The sequence below is a fragment of the Lycorma delicatula genome, chromosome 10 (genome assembly GCF_047948215.1).
Source record: "Lycorma delicatula isolate Av1 chromosome 10, ASM4794821v1, whole genome shotgun sequence".
NCBI lineage: Eukaryota > Metazoa > Arthropoda > Insecta > Hemiptera > Fulgoridae > Lycorma > Lycorma delicatula.
The window spans coordinates 96,109,060-96,123,766 of NC_134464.1; the positions used below are offsets into that span (position 1 = coordinate 96,109,060).

At 29.4% G+C, this 14,707-nt stretch overlaps 1 protein-coding gene across 1 annotated transcript in view; it reads left to right on the top strand.

The window, feature by feature from the left end:
- Positions 1–1,484: 1,484 nt before the first annotated feature.
- Positions 1,485–14,707, top strand: part of LOC142331145 (flexible cuticle protein 12-like) — a 44,004-nt gene continuing 30,781 nt past the window's right edge. Inside the window, exon 1 of the mRNA XM_075376849.1 lies at positions 1,485–1,656. Coding sequence (XP_075232964.1) covers positions 1,609–1,656 — 48 coding nt within the window. The 5' untranslated portion in view covers positions 1,485–1,608. The remainder of the gene's footprint in view (positions 1,657–14,707) is intronic.

Consider the following 14,707-nt stretch of genomic DNA (forward strand, 5'->3'; position numbering starts at 1 on the left):
TTAAAAATATCTAGCATTTTCATGAGTTTGAAAAAATTAAATAGAAAAAATATGCGAGTCTACGCACAGCAGTATGTGTTTTTTTCAATAAAAACCCATATTTTATTAAAAAATCTCGATCTTTCATCATTCAATAAAATATCTTATAAATTTTTATTGCAAAGACACAAAATGACTATGGTCATTCACAAAAATCCACAAAATGGTCATTCGGAAAAAGACGCGAGATAAGGCACTTGTGTATACAGTATAAAACATTTTTATTTTATTTATTGTTCTGAATCAGTCCCTCAAGTTTGCCTAACACCTCTCTTGAGATTATCTCTCTCACTCTCTCTCTCTCTCTCTCTCTCTTTGTGTGTGTGTGTGTGTGTGTGTGCAAATGATGATTTGCAAAAATTGCAAATCAGCGGTTAATACTATTGCTATCTGAAGAACCCATATAGAACCCAAGTTATGTTAAAAATATTTATTTTTAATGTCACTTAAAGCCTCATTTTATTGCTATTGTACTTTGCTGGCCTTCAATCATTAGAACTCCGGAACTCTTTTCAATCTCTGGAAAATCAGTCTTAAACTGGGGTTAACAGATTGACAAATACCGTAATATTGTGCAGTTTATTTGAGGCTAATGAGTCATAAATAACCTATTGAGAATTTGGATTTGATTTAAGGCAATCATCTGACATGTTTTACTTAACATTTTATTCACCTCATCTTCCTAGATGTAATATAAGTACATGTAAAGCATGTCGAAGGTCATGATAATAAAATAAAATAAAGTATAATTACAAAATAAAGACATAATGTAATTTACTAAGAATAATATCAGTTAAAAGACATGACATATAGTAAAAAAAAAGTTAATTTGTTCCTAAAACAATATTATAAACACATTATTATAAAATAAAAATGTGTTTAAAAACTACAATAATATATTTTATTATTTTAATCGTTACAGACTGATGATCAATATAGTTATTATAAAAAAATTAAAGCACAGTTTCAAATCACAATAACATTAAGACGTAATTCTAGACATTTCCCGTTACATTAATAACATTACGTAGCTGTATACAAATTTTACACAATCTATATGAGCGGGGAGGTGATGTTATGTCCTAAAGGATGATATGAATGAAACAAATTGAAGATTATACTTTAAATGTAAAAGTGGAGAGAGGAGTTAAATCATGTACGTGTAGTAGTAATAATAGAAACCAGAAGTTGTAAAAGAAGGGGAAATTAAATTGCATTATCTTTCTAGATGTATTTGTGTAATATAATAAAATGACATAAAAAAATAAGTAAACATTAGCGCCTCTCTTTATATATTTATAAATGGTAACTCGCTGCGTACACAATATATAAATAGTGGTTGTCAAATATTATTGGCCTATTGTATAGCAATCTCTGATGAGTTTAGCAGGGTTTGTTGTTAATTATATGAAACTAAACCACCTTGTGCTGTGAACAACCTCGAAAGTAATCGTCCTACCTGACATCATCTTCATATCATATAAATAGTGGGTTACATACATCATTTTACCTAACAGGTTATATTTAGTTATTATTATATACTTTTTGGAAGCTTACCTATCGATCGAAATGATCTGCTGTATACAATCAACAAAAAATAACTACAAAACAAAACAAGTGAGTATCATTTTATTGCTTTTTTTTAATTAAGATTTATTCTTTTTAAATTACATAGGGAAATCTTTTCTCAAGTTTTTTGGTTTGTTTTTTTTTTTTAATTTGCACTTTCTTTCCAGATCAAATGTTACCGTAAATTCACATGCATTTTATAATTGATTTGAATTTTTGCATACGGGTTCATTCCTGGTAACATTATGATTACAGATTGATTATAAGTACACCAAATTAACCATATGAAACCAAATCAGACTTATGAAAACATATTTGTAAAACTAAAAAAAGTACACAATTAAATTTTTTTTCTTTAATTTAAAGAGTTATATTTAAAACAAACAGAAAGAATAGTAATTTTTTTGAGCCTCAAAATAATGTTGATCTTTTGTAACTAAAAATAAACAAGCGAAATGTTCATCATTATGTATAACCTAAACGATTCAATAAATATCATCACAAAAAAAAAAAACATTACAATACAGTCAGAATTTGATAAAAACAAAAACCGAAGCTCTTTATGTTATCTGTAATGATAAATGCCCAACTCTTTCATTTTTAGTTACACAAGTCAAAATTATTTTGGTGATTGAAAAAAATATGTTTTACATTTAATACATTTTTTTAAAATAGTATTCTTTAAAAAATATTATTAGTATTTTTTTCTCAGTAAAAAGAATGAATTTTGAATTTTAGAGGGTAAATATAATTATTCTAACGATTAAAATAATTATTCTTAGTTACTGATTTAATTTTCATGATTTATTTTCTTCTACAGTTTTTTTAATATTATTTATCGGGAGGCATTGATTTCTATGGTTATTAGCCACTTAGAAATTAACACATTCTTTACTATTATATACACATTCTTTATTATTTATACAAATTAGAAAATTAGAATACTTTTTTCCTAAATTTTCTCAATATCCTCTACATGCAATTGAGAAACCAATTAATCAATACGCTATAAAGAAATTCAAAGGAAACTACTATGCTAAATGGTTATTCAAATATATTTTTAAAAAAAACAAAAAATATTTACAAAAAAAAAATTAATTGAAACCTAATATTAAATAAAACCATTTTATTAAAACTATTAATTAATTAAAACCATTTCTCTTGTTAAAGTCATCATCAGTAGATACTAAGAAACTAATATTGTTGACTACAAACTATCCAGTATGATTTAAACCATCTGAGTTAAACGTATAAAATTTTACCATTTCATAATTCCAGTAAGTAAAATTTTAGATTTTAATTAATTTCTAACAGCTTGTAAGCATTTTCAGGTTTTGAATTTAATAAAATATGCCAATTAAAATATCTCTTCATTATGATAATAGCTTTTCATTCAGATGGTCTTGGATTCAAATCTCAATTCAGAATTTTTTTTTACAAAAAAAATTTTAAGTCATGTCATATACCACCCACAAACTTTTTTTTTTGTCTTCAGTCATTTGACTGGTTTGATGCAGCTCTCCAAGATTCCGTATCTAATGCTAATCGTTTCATTTCGGTATACCCTCTACATCCTACATCCCAAACAATCTGCTTTACATATTCCAAACATGGCCTGCCTACACAATTTTTTCCTTCTACCTGTCCCTCCAATATTAAAGCGACTATTCCAGGATGCCTTAATATGTGGCCTATAAGTCTGTCTCTTCTTTTAACTATATTTTTCCAAACGCTTCTTTCTTCATCTATTTGCCGCAACACCTCTTCATTTGTTATTTTATCCACCCATCTGATTTTTAACATTCTCCTACAGCACTGCATTTCAAAAGCTTCTAATCTTTTCTTCTCAGATACTCCGATCGTCCAAGTTTCAGTTCCATATAAAGTTACACTCCAAACATATACTTTCAAAACTGCTTTCCTGATGATTAAATTAATTTTTGATGTAAGCAAACTATATTTCTGATTGAAAGTTCATTTTGCCTGTGCTATTCAGCAGTTAATATCACTCCTGCTTCATCCATCTTTAGTAATAATTCTTCTACCTTCATAATCTTTTCTCCTCCTATTTTCACATTCAGTGGTCCTTCTTTGTTATTTCTACTACATTTCCTTACTTTTGTTCTTGTTTATTTTCATGAGGTAGTTCTTGCGTAGGACTTCATCCGTGCCATTTATTGTTTCTTCTAAATCCTTTTTACTCTCAGATAAACATAAAAATACAAATTTAAAAAACCCTATTTATTGAATGAAATTATATGATTGTAATGTTTAAATGCATTTAAACATTACAGTGTTATAGTAATATAACTAAATTTGAAATTCTGATCAAATTCTAATTTGAATGAATTTATTATTTTATTTTCTCGGCAGAGTGATAGCATCACTGCCTTTCATTTAGAGGTTCTGGGTTCAAGTCCTAATCATGCACGGCATCTTTCACATACTACAAAATTCATTACAACCATTAGTAATTGTTATTGGGAATAAGCCGTATAAATAAAAAATAATTTCCATTACCATTGATCCCTTGATGGGAATCCAAAGATGCATTTGCAGAACATAAACATTTATACAGAATCTTATTAAATCTATAAAATATCAAAAAGAGTAAATATATTATCAGTTGTTGATAAATAATTATTTTAATGATTTCATGTAATTGAAATCCAGTTTAGTAATGATTCAATTAATTTATTTATACAGTATGTTTAACCTATTTATTATTTAAATCATTTTCCCTGATGAGTTAAATCAGTTATAAGAGTATTGTTTTGTAACAAATTTGTTACTTTACGCTGTTTGTCTCAATCTTACTAATGGCTGTGATGCATATAAAACAAACGATTCAGACACACTTGTTAAACAAAAGTAACAATCGGTTACATAATCCTTTGGTTCACGCCAAACCATAGGTTCACCAAATGGGAAAGCCTTCCGTGTACCTTTCAGCCATCCTCTTAAATGTATAAAACAATTAGTGTATACTATATGAGGAGCCCACGTCTTATCCTGATAACCAATTTTATACTGAAAGTACAAATGATATGCTTTTTTAATTAAAGATGTAATGTTTTTTCTATTTGATTTTACGCTAAACTCACCACATACATAACAAAAGGCATCCAAATTATTTACATAATTTCGACGCATTATGACACTGCACTGTTAACAAACTTAAGACAGCAATAAAACTGAACAAAATAAATTCATTCCTAAATCCAGTGCTTACTACAAACAGCATATCTGTGTTTTCAGCTACATGTTTTGACCCGCACAGATATGATTAATCTTGTACATGAAGGCTCACTCTTCAGTATTAGATATGAGATTATGATATTATTTAATTCTTTGTCTAGTATTGTTCATTTTTAGCTTACAAATTATATTAACAAAGTTAAACAATAAAAAATGAGCTAACAAAATACAATATAAGACCTTAAAATGTTAACTATACGTTGAAAAATGAAATCCTTTAATTAAAATTTTCAAAAATGTTGGGCGATAGAAAGATTCTGAGTTCATATTCGTTTTCAGCATCGATTCTTAATTTCATACCGCCGTTTAAAAATATAAATTTAGAGATGAATCGATGTTTACTTTCTTTTTTGTACAGTTGTTATTGAGAGGCAGTTTCATAAAAAAAAAGTAAAAGTTTTTTTATTCGCTAATTTTTTTCATATTTTTGGGGATTTAACGAGAGACATTTGACTAGAATTGACTATTATCATCTGACATAATGACCGGTATAATTCTACAAATAATTCTTGATGTTACTTAAAACTGTTATTTATATAATATCTGGTTAAAGCAAACTAATTGACTAAAGTAGTAGTTATATAACGTATTTTTTTTTTTTAAATTAGTAGTCGGCCTTAAAACAAAACAATTGCAAAATAAGTAAAGAATCTAAAAAAATTCATTTCAGAATAAATAATATATTTAATGACTACGTATTATAAAAGTGATAACAATTTTCGGTAAATGGCCCAAGAATGAATAGAAGGAATGGAGGTGCTTCAATTGTATAGCTCGGACTGAAACCGGTTGCTATTATTATTATTACTATTACGACTATAAAGTTAATAATTACGAAGAGAAAATATATTTACATTTACATTTTGTGCTTGATATTATAAGAATAATAATAATTATAATTCTGTTACAAAAATCTTTCACACGAAAATCTCGTATGATAATCTATTTTTAATTATAACTTACAAAGATAATCAATTAACAGTTGAATTTTTTATTTATTTATATATCGCTAACAATAGAACATATTTTTAGTTCATATAAAATATAACCAATTAATAAAAATTGTCTTAATTTTTCACTCTAAAACAGCTAACTCAACCATTTTCTAGCAGCAATTTATCCCAAAACTTTTAGGATAAGTAAATCCCAGTTTAAATCAACGCAGTATCTTAAAAAACAATTTATCCGAAAGCCTTACACATTCGTTTAGGATATGTTGTAAAATACAAAAAAAAAAAAAAATTAATAAATAGTTAGACAAAAAATCCACAAAATTTTCAATAGTTTTTTTATGAGAAACTTTTCAAAATTATTAGTAGGGCCTTTGCCGTCTGGATGAAAGTTTTTTTTACGCCCTCTGTAATATGTTTCAAGAACATAAAAAAACTAAAATAAAAAATAAATATTTTTAAACTTTATTAATAGAAAAACGTAATTTGTTGTTAAAAAACTAGGATGGGAGTTCCCTTTTGCTTATTTATTTTGTGTATGTATGAGATATTTATCTTGTTATAGGCTATAACAATATACATGCGCGCGCGCGTGTGTATGTACGAGCAGGATTAATAGACTCGAGTCAAAGTTTAAAATTTGAGTTACACCATCTTTTCTGCAAAACCGTTTACACGCCGAAACCTTTCTACCGTAGCCCGTTTTTAACATAATTAAAGAAAGAAATTCACAATTCGACCCACATGTGTTTTTTAAAGTACGAGGATCGATCCAGAAATAAGGTTTCCAAAGAGCTCCAGTCGAACGGGAAGGTGCGAGGCGAAATCTGGCAACACCACTGTGCGCGGCTGTTCCTCCACTCGATTCCGCTCGGCAGCGCTTTGCTGCGCCGCTCAATCTTGGCTCAGAGCCGTCCGAGATGGAAGTTCCAGTGTTGATCCCGCCAGGTGCGAGATTCATTCCGTAATTCGCTTTTTGCACGCCAAAGGGACTCCACCCGTGGATATCCATCGTCACTTGATAGAGGTGTATGTCCGAAAGCGGTGCAGGGAGTTTAGTGCCGATCGGAAGGAAGTCTACGATGAAGAACGGAGTGGAAGACCGTCAGTTTCGGAGGCGATTATCGAGATGGTCCATCGCGAAGCGCTTCAAAACAGGAGAATCACCGTCCGTGAACTTGTCGCTCGGATTCCTGGGAGTTCTTACGGTACAGTGGAAAGAGCTTTGTCTGAAAAATCGGGGTATCACAAGCGTTGTGCTCGACGGGTACCGCGGCTATTGACATCAGAACACAAGGAGAAACGCTTTGACTGTGCTCGCCAGCTTCTACAAAAGTGTCAAGAAGATAAGGAAGGATTGTTGGACCCCATTATTACGGGAGACTAAACGCGGGTGTTTCATTTCACCCCGAAACGAAACAAAAATCCAAACAGTGGTGTCACTCAGGGTCACCGGTCGCAGTCACGGCCAGTGTTTTTTGGGATCGTAAGGGGATACTGGTGATCGATTTCACGGAACCTGGGACGACAATCAACTCGAACGGTTATTGTGCAACACTAAGAAAACTCAGGTGAGCTATCCAGAACCGCCGGCCAGGACGACTGTCAGCCGGTGTAACGCTGCTTCACGACAACGCCCGACCTCACGTCTCCCGTCAAACCCAGGAACTTTTGACACACTTCGGGTCGACTGTCATGCCCCACCGACCTTACAGTCCGGACCTCGCGCCTAGTGACTATCACTTGTTCCCCAAGTTAAAAGAACTCTTGAGTGGCCGACGCTTTCGAAGCGACGATGAAGTCAAACAAGAGGTGAAACGCATCCTCAACGGGTTTGCGGCGGAGTTCAACGACATTGGGATACAGAAATTGGAGCACCGTCTATAAAAATGCGTAGAAAAAGATGGCGATTATGTAGAAAAATAGAACAAAGTTTCTTCTTTCCGACGATGTAAATTTTTGTGAGAATAGATAATGTTGTCTATCTGTAAAATTGATGGGAACCTTATTTCTGGATCTACCCTCCTATATTCAAGCAAAACCCTTTTTTACTTTTCCTATTATATAGATTGTTAAAAAAGCGATGCTCATGTTCAGTATTAAGCTCTATACGTAGTTTTAATGAATTCAATTTCGTATTTTTAACCAGAAATAGGTTTTTCGATTTTTGTGAGATATGGCCAGCCAATCCATGTGTAAATAAAATTAAAGAAAAATTGAAATAAAATAAATTCTTAAAAATCAGACCTTTTAAAAATGCTTTAAAGCAATAAATAATCGAAAACAAATTTAGCGTTAATAAGTAGTTACTTTTAATTTGGCGACGCTTTCAATAATACAAATTAAAAAAATAATATTTTAAAAGTAACATTTTATAATGAGTTTTTTAATTCGGTTTATTATTTTAAAGTTCATGTTTGGATTTATGTAGATAGTAACTAAATGGAATGTTAATCCAGTTTCTAGTACCTCTCGAAAAATCTGTTGATTTATCAGTGTAAATTACAAATTATTTACAAAGAAGTCGTTAAAATTATCTTTCAAGTCAATTTTTTTATGCCTACAGGTGTCAGTACTGATTTATCGGTGTAATCGTACAATCAAAACTAGGTTAAAGAAGATTACGTTACTCAAAAAAGGATATTCGTTATATAATATTATATATCTCGGATTTCAATATCTCTCGATCTTTATCGTCTCGTTTTCGTACTTTAATCCTATTATTTTAGAAATGAAAATAATATTTTACGTAAATGGTTTTACCAAACAGCGACAATCTGTATGAATACCAGTTCATAACCTTATCTCAGTTCGTAGTTTTTTTGTGGTATATAATATTTTAATTTTCAATGAAACATGATTGCAGCTATCTTTATAATTAAATAAATTAATTAAATTATAAATCTATCTCATAATTTCATTAAAATATTACTTACAGTAGATTAGATTTTATTTCATTTTAAATTAACTTCTTTTCACTGCACTAAACAAATTTTGTGCAATGAATCTGCACATATAGCGTAATTATTAAAGAAAACGCACCTGGTCTAGAAACAACTTCCTAAAAATGTATATTTAATTGTAAATAAAATATACATACGATTAAATTTTTTTTAGAAAACCGCTTTCTATCTTCTTTTTATTACTTCGTATTATTTTATTATTTACAAGAATTATTTTTCCCTTATTACTTTTAGGGAGTTTATTTTATTTATTGTTTTCTCTCGTAATAAAAACAATAAGAAAATGAGAAACATTTAACAGTATTTTTGAATTTAATTAAAACTCCTTAAGATCGAAGAATAGATTAATACATTTTTAAAAAGGTTACTAATCAAAAATTATAAAATATTAAAATAAAATTTTTAAATTATAATAAAAAAACTACGCAAATGAAATACTTGCAGGTAAATAACTGATATAAATACTTTACCATAGTAAAAACTAATAAATTCTTATTAAAAATACTTTCTACATACAAAGTATATGCGTTCGAGTTTTGAGACTTAAAAAAACTTATTGGGTTACATTTTAAATTATTTTATGGCGTGTTTGATGGCGTAAAAATTTTATTATTTACTGATTTTTCATTATCGCGGTAATAACAAAAAGGTCAGTTTGTTTCTGAACTTTCTGTTGAATTTGATTTTTTGTTATTAAAAAATTACAAGACTAATCGCATCAAATTTTTACAAGAGCTAGTCCTATTCTACTACTTTATCACCTAAAAAATTTCAGCGGTATCTTTAACTATTTTTTAATTTTCATTCGATTTATAAAACCGTACTATCTTTGGATTTACACTACTAAAATCACGAAACCAAGTTCCTTACTTCATCATTAGTTTAAATTGATGAATATATTTAGTACCGCGTATTTGCTAAATATATGTAGTAAATTGCTAAATTTACGCACTTCTATTTAGCATGCGCTAAATAATGTTATGTAATAGATGCTATAGACTCTCCAGAACTTTTTTAAAGCTAAAAACATCAGTAAAAACACAAAAATTTAAAAAAATATTTAGAACTCTGATGGCGCGCATAGTAATATATACACGAATCAGCTACATGGAGAAATAAAGTAAATAAGCATTGCTTAAGGAGGTGGAATAGAAACATTTGAAGGGAAATATACGGCCCAGTGAAAGAGGGAAATGAATGATGAGTAAGAACTAATATAGAGTCGGATTAATTGTTTGGGCAAACCTGATATTGTCACGAGTATAAAGCAAAAGAGAATTAGATGAGTTGAACACGTCCAAAGAATACTTTAAAGTAGAACAGTTAGAAAAGAATATATTGGAAAACCAAATGGATGAACAAGAGGGAGCTGGTTCAATGAGGCAGAGATCTCTTGAGTACTGAAGTGCCTGGATGAATGTAGAACAAGAGGCTACATCCTCCATGAACTATAGCATTGACTAGTAAATTTAAAAAATGACCTAAGGTGTACCCCAAATAGAGTTCATACTTCATGAACATCTTATATTTGAAATGCGATTAAAAGTAATGCGTTGGATTTGAATTGTGTCATACAGTGATATATATTAAATGAAAATATACTATGTAAATTTGACACAATTTTCAACCATTTTATATAAAAGTGTTTACCTAATTAAAAAAAAAAAAAAAACCACCTGATGCCAAGGTGAGACTAGGAATACCAGTCGCAAAGGCAAATGAGCAGTAGTTTTTCATTTCAAAAGTTTATAGTTTTAAATCATTTTTATCGCTGACTGTCGTGGATAAAAACACAACCATAAAAAATGACACAGCAGTTTACGTTTCAACAATATACATTTTATTAAAAACTGTATGAAATATTTCTTCAGGAGTTCAGTTTTGAAATTTTGAAAAAGTAATATTTTTTTTTGATTTAGCTTAAGCTGCAAATTACAAAAATTGGAAGAATTCATTTCATTTTAGTTACATCATCTAGCTTCAGTGATATTTGATTTATTAAAAAAAATTTCATCATATTGATTGTAGATATAAAAGAGCATCACAAACTATGAAAGTAGATGGTTACAACCAAGTTTCTATGTATATATTTATTCTGAATAAAATGCAGTTAATGAATACATTAAACAATACTTAATACATAGTTAGGCTAATATGATGTGCATATTTCTGAAATACATTTAAATATTTACCAGATAAAATAAGAAAAATATAGATATTCTTATTTAATAATAATAAAATGAGTGTTTTACTCCATGAGAAAGTGTGTAAGAATAACTTGTATCGTGATAATTTCCATTTAAGCGAAACTTATTTTCAATGTAAATTATTTAATAATATTTAATCATATAAAATTATAAACTGTGAAAATGTAATGATGAGATGCAATACGGTCTTCTTCTCCTGATTATAACTAAATATAATGATATAACCTTGAGAAAGAATATATTTTCAATAAAAATATAATTTCTTAAAAAATAAAAAGGAGTCGATTCTGTTTTACGCATCTAATAGCAATATCATGACAATTAAGATACTGTTATGTATCATTCAAATAAATACGGTACTTAATTAATGCCATCATTAGGTTTCTTAAGTAACCTTGAAGAATAAATGTTAGTCTTTAATATACCGTATTTATTTATATTTAAATATATTTTAGCTAAAGATACATTAGACCTACCTAGCAGATATAAATATAAAAAAAAATTAATTGTAGTAATTATATACTTTTACATATATATACTAACCTTCAAATATTTCCAACTTCTTGAAGAAAATTAATATGTCTACTTAATAATAGTAGACTTCTACTTATTATTCAAAGTTATTATTAATATTTAATAATTTTATTAAGTTACCAGTTTTTTTTTTTTTTTTGCTAAAAATATGGGTGTGGAATATTTTAGATTAGCTGATTATATTATAACCGAGCTTCAAATTAAATTGTATTGAGAAAAATGATAAAATTTTTTAACATTTTAAAACGATTAAAAACTATAAATGACTCATGTTCAAATTACATGAAAATTATTGACCTGAAGGGTTTTCAGAAACTAATTTAGTGGTGCTATTTATAAATTCAGTAAGAAAGATAGTGCTAATTACTCCTAAAGGATCTTTGGAAGAACAATTTTGTTGTAGTTTGGAAACAAGTTGGTTATAATTAAAAAAAAAAAAAAAACTTAAAATTTCTTTTAACAATAAATTAATTTTTATTTTAATATTTCATGTTTCAAAACAAGTACATGGATTCAAAAAATAACATATCACATTATGTAGAACTAAATTCAAATATAAAAATTCATCTTTCTGATTATTACTCTTCTGACTTTTAGATTTAAACTTTAAAAATACATTAACAAAAAACTGCTCAAAAATTAAAAAAAAAAAATTAAATAAACACTAATTATGGATATGTAAGTTGCAACGCAAGGGCTTAATCATTACATTTGTGGATTTCAAGAAGGCATATGACAGTATCCATAGACCATCTATGCTTAGGATTCTGAGGAATTTTGGGCTGCACCCAAAGCTGGTGAAAATGTTGGAGCTGACGATGACGGGCACCCGGTCGAAGGTGAAGTTCAGGGGGGAGATATCAGAAACTTTTGACATAAAAACTGGTCTCAGGCAAGGAGGCGGATTGTCACCACTGCTGTTTAATTGCGCATTAGAATACATCATGCGACATAGGTACGGAAAAAATCCAGAGAATGTAAAAATTGCAAGTAAATTTAACAACATAAGCCTTAACTGCCTTGGCTTTGCAGACGATCTAGCGTTCCTTGCAGAAATAGAGGAAGAGGCTGAACACCAGATAGAATTTTGGCCTCTATCGCAGCAAAAATTGGACTTCAGATGTCGTACGAGAAGACAGGAGCAGTGTTCACTAGAAAAACACAGCAGAAACATTTGGAAATCAATGGTCGCAGAATTAAAATAGTATCAACATTTTAATATTTGGGTGAATCCATCACATGGAATCTAAGCGAGAAAATAGCCTGGCAAGAAAGAGCACACAGACTAGCAATGGCACAAGTGGTCACACGAAACACCTATAACAAGAAATGCATCTCCAAACAAGCCAAGATAAGTCACTATAATACGGTGATCAAACCGGTAGTAATGTATGGGAGTGAAACACTGGATCAAATCAAGATAGCATCGGAACTGAAAAATTAGCCAAAACAGAAAGAAGGATCGTAAGGACCTGTACTGGCGGGGTAAACTTGGTAGAAGGAAAGTGGAGATTACTCCCAAACCATAAAATCTATGAGGTCGTTACACCAATTACAGAAGAAATAAGAAAGAAAAGAATAAAATTCTTTGGCCACCTCTTGCGTTTGGAGGAATCAAGGAAAAGTAAACAACTCTTGGAAAGATTGCTAAAGCTAAGAACGCAACCAGTGTGGCTCACTGAGGTGCTTCAAGGCATCAAAGAAGCAGGCATTGCACTGCAAGATCTCAGAACAGGATCTGGAAATTATAACAACTTGTCCGGTGTTAAATTTGCAGAAAAGCCTGCAAATTTACAGTGTTAAATTTGCAGAAAAGCCTGCAAAAGCCTGTCCAAACCGGGGACGGTTTGGACAGAGGAACGGAAAAGAGATTTTTCCAGGAAAATGAAAGATAAGAAAGACTAAACATAAATGACTAATTGGTCCTTCCGGGGCGTAAAAAAAAAAAATTTCTCTCATAACTTTGGAATTTTACGAAAAAAATGTTTTTTGATAATTTTTGTACTATTTGTATTCTGCTTATAACAAAGGTTTCATAAAAAAGTATCTTATTTGATGTGATTCTCTAGGTTTAGTTTTTTAAATTAAAAAGAAAAATTGTTTACATATATTTTATTTATACACATAACAGTATTACAACATTAATACAACAGTATTACCCTATTACACTTTTTTTGATAATTTTTCTACTGTTGTTATTCTGCTTATAACAAAGGTTTCATATAAAAGTATCTTATCTGACGTGATTCTCTAGGTTTAGTTTTCTTAAATTAAAAAGAAAAATTGTTTGCATATATTTTACATTTACACACATATAACAGTATTACCCTATGTATTATGACAGTATTACCCTATGAAATACGATCATGTAGGTGTTATTCATTATTTCCTAACAGAAAGGGTATATTAATTTGTTATTTTACACTATCTATTCCAGTTTTCCTAATTGCTGCGACAGTTATAAAGTATACAAGATAAAAATGAACCGATCATGGTTGGTTTAGCTGAGAGTAACTGTAATACAGCCAGATCTTGTGGTGAAGGTGTCACTTGAAGAACAGTTTACCAGAAATATTTTAGTGACCTTGGCATTTCAATACGCTACAGTATATTCAATTCGTTAAAGGAAATAACAGGAATCTATTTCACTGCTCATTTTCCTAGTGTATGATATGGCATGTGATGTTTATTTTTAATGAAATTTTTGGTTGCAACTTATCTCGTACCAGAACCTTTTTAGTTATGTTTACTAAGATAGGTAAACATTTTAATCTTGTAAATTTAATAAGATATACTCATATTTTTAAATAATAAATTGGAAAGATGGAAGCTCTGGTTCAGAGCTATTTCAAAGTACTTCTTTTTTTATTATAAAACAAGTGAAGGTAAAGACAACTTATGAAAAGGATATTATCTTATAAACCCACTATAAAATTTTACTCAAACTTTGAACAAAAATAAGATTTAATATTATTTGTATTAACTGGTTAAAGTAGTAAACATTACCATAAATCTATACCAGAAATAAATTACATCTTTGTATCAAGTAAAGATGTAACACACATTTCAGTTACTTATGTAAAATAAAAATGCAATAAGTCGTATTAAAATTTGAATTGCAGTAAAGCAAATTAGTATAAAATAATTTACTATATTAATGTTACTTCAATAAAATGATATATATATA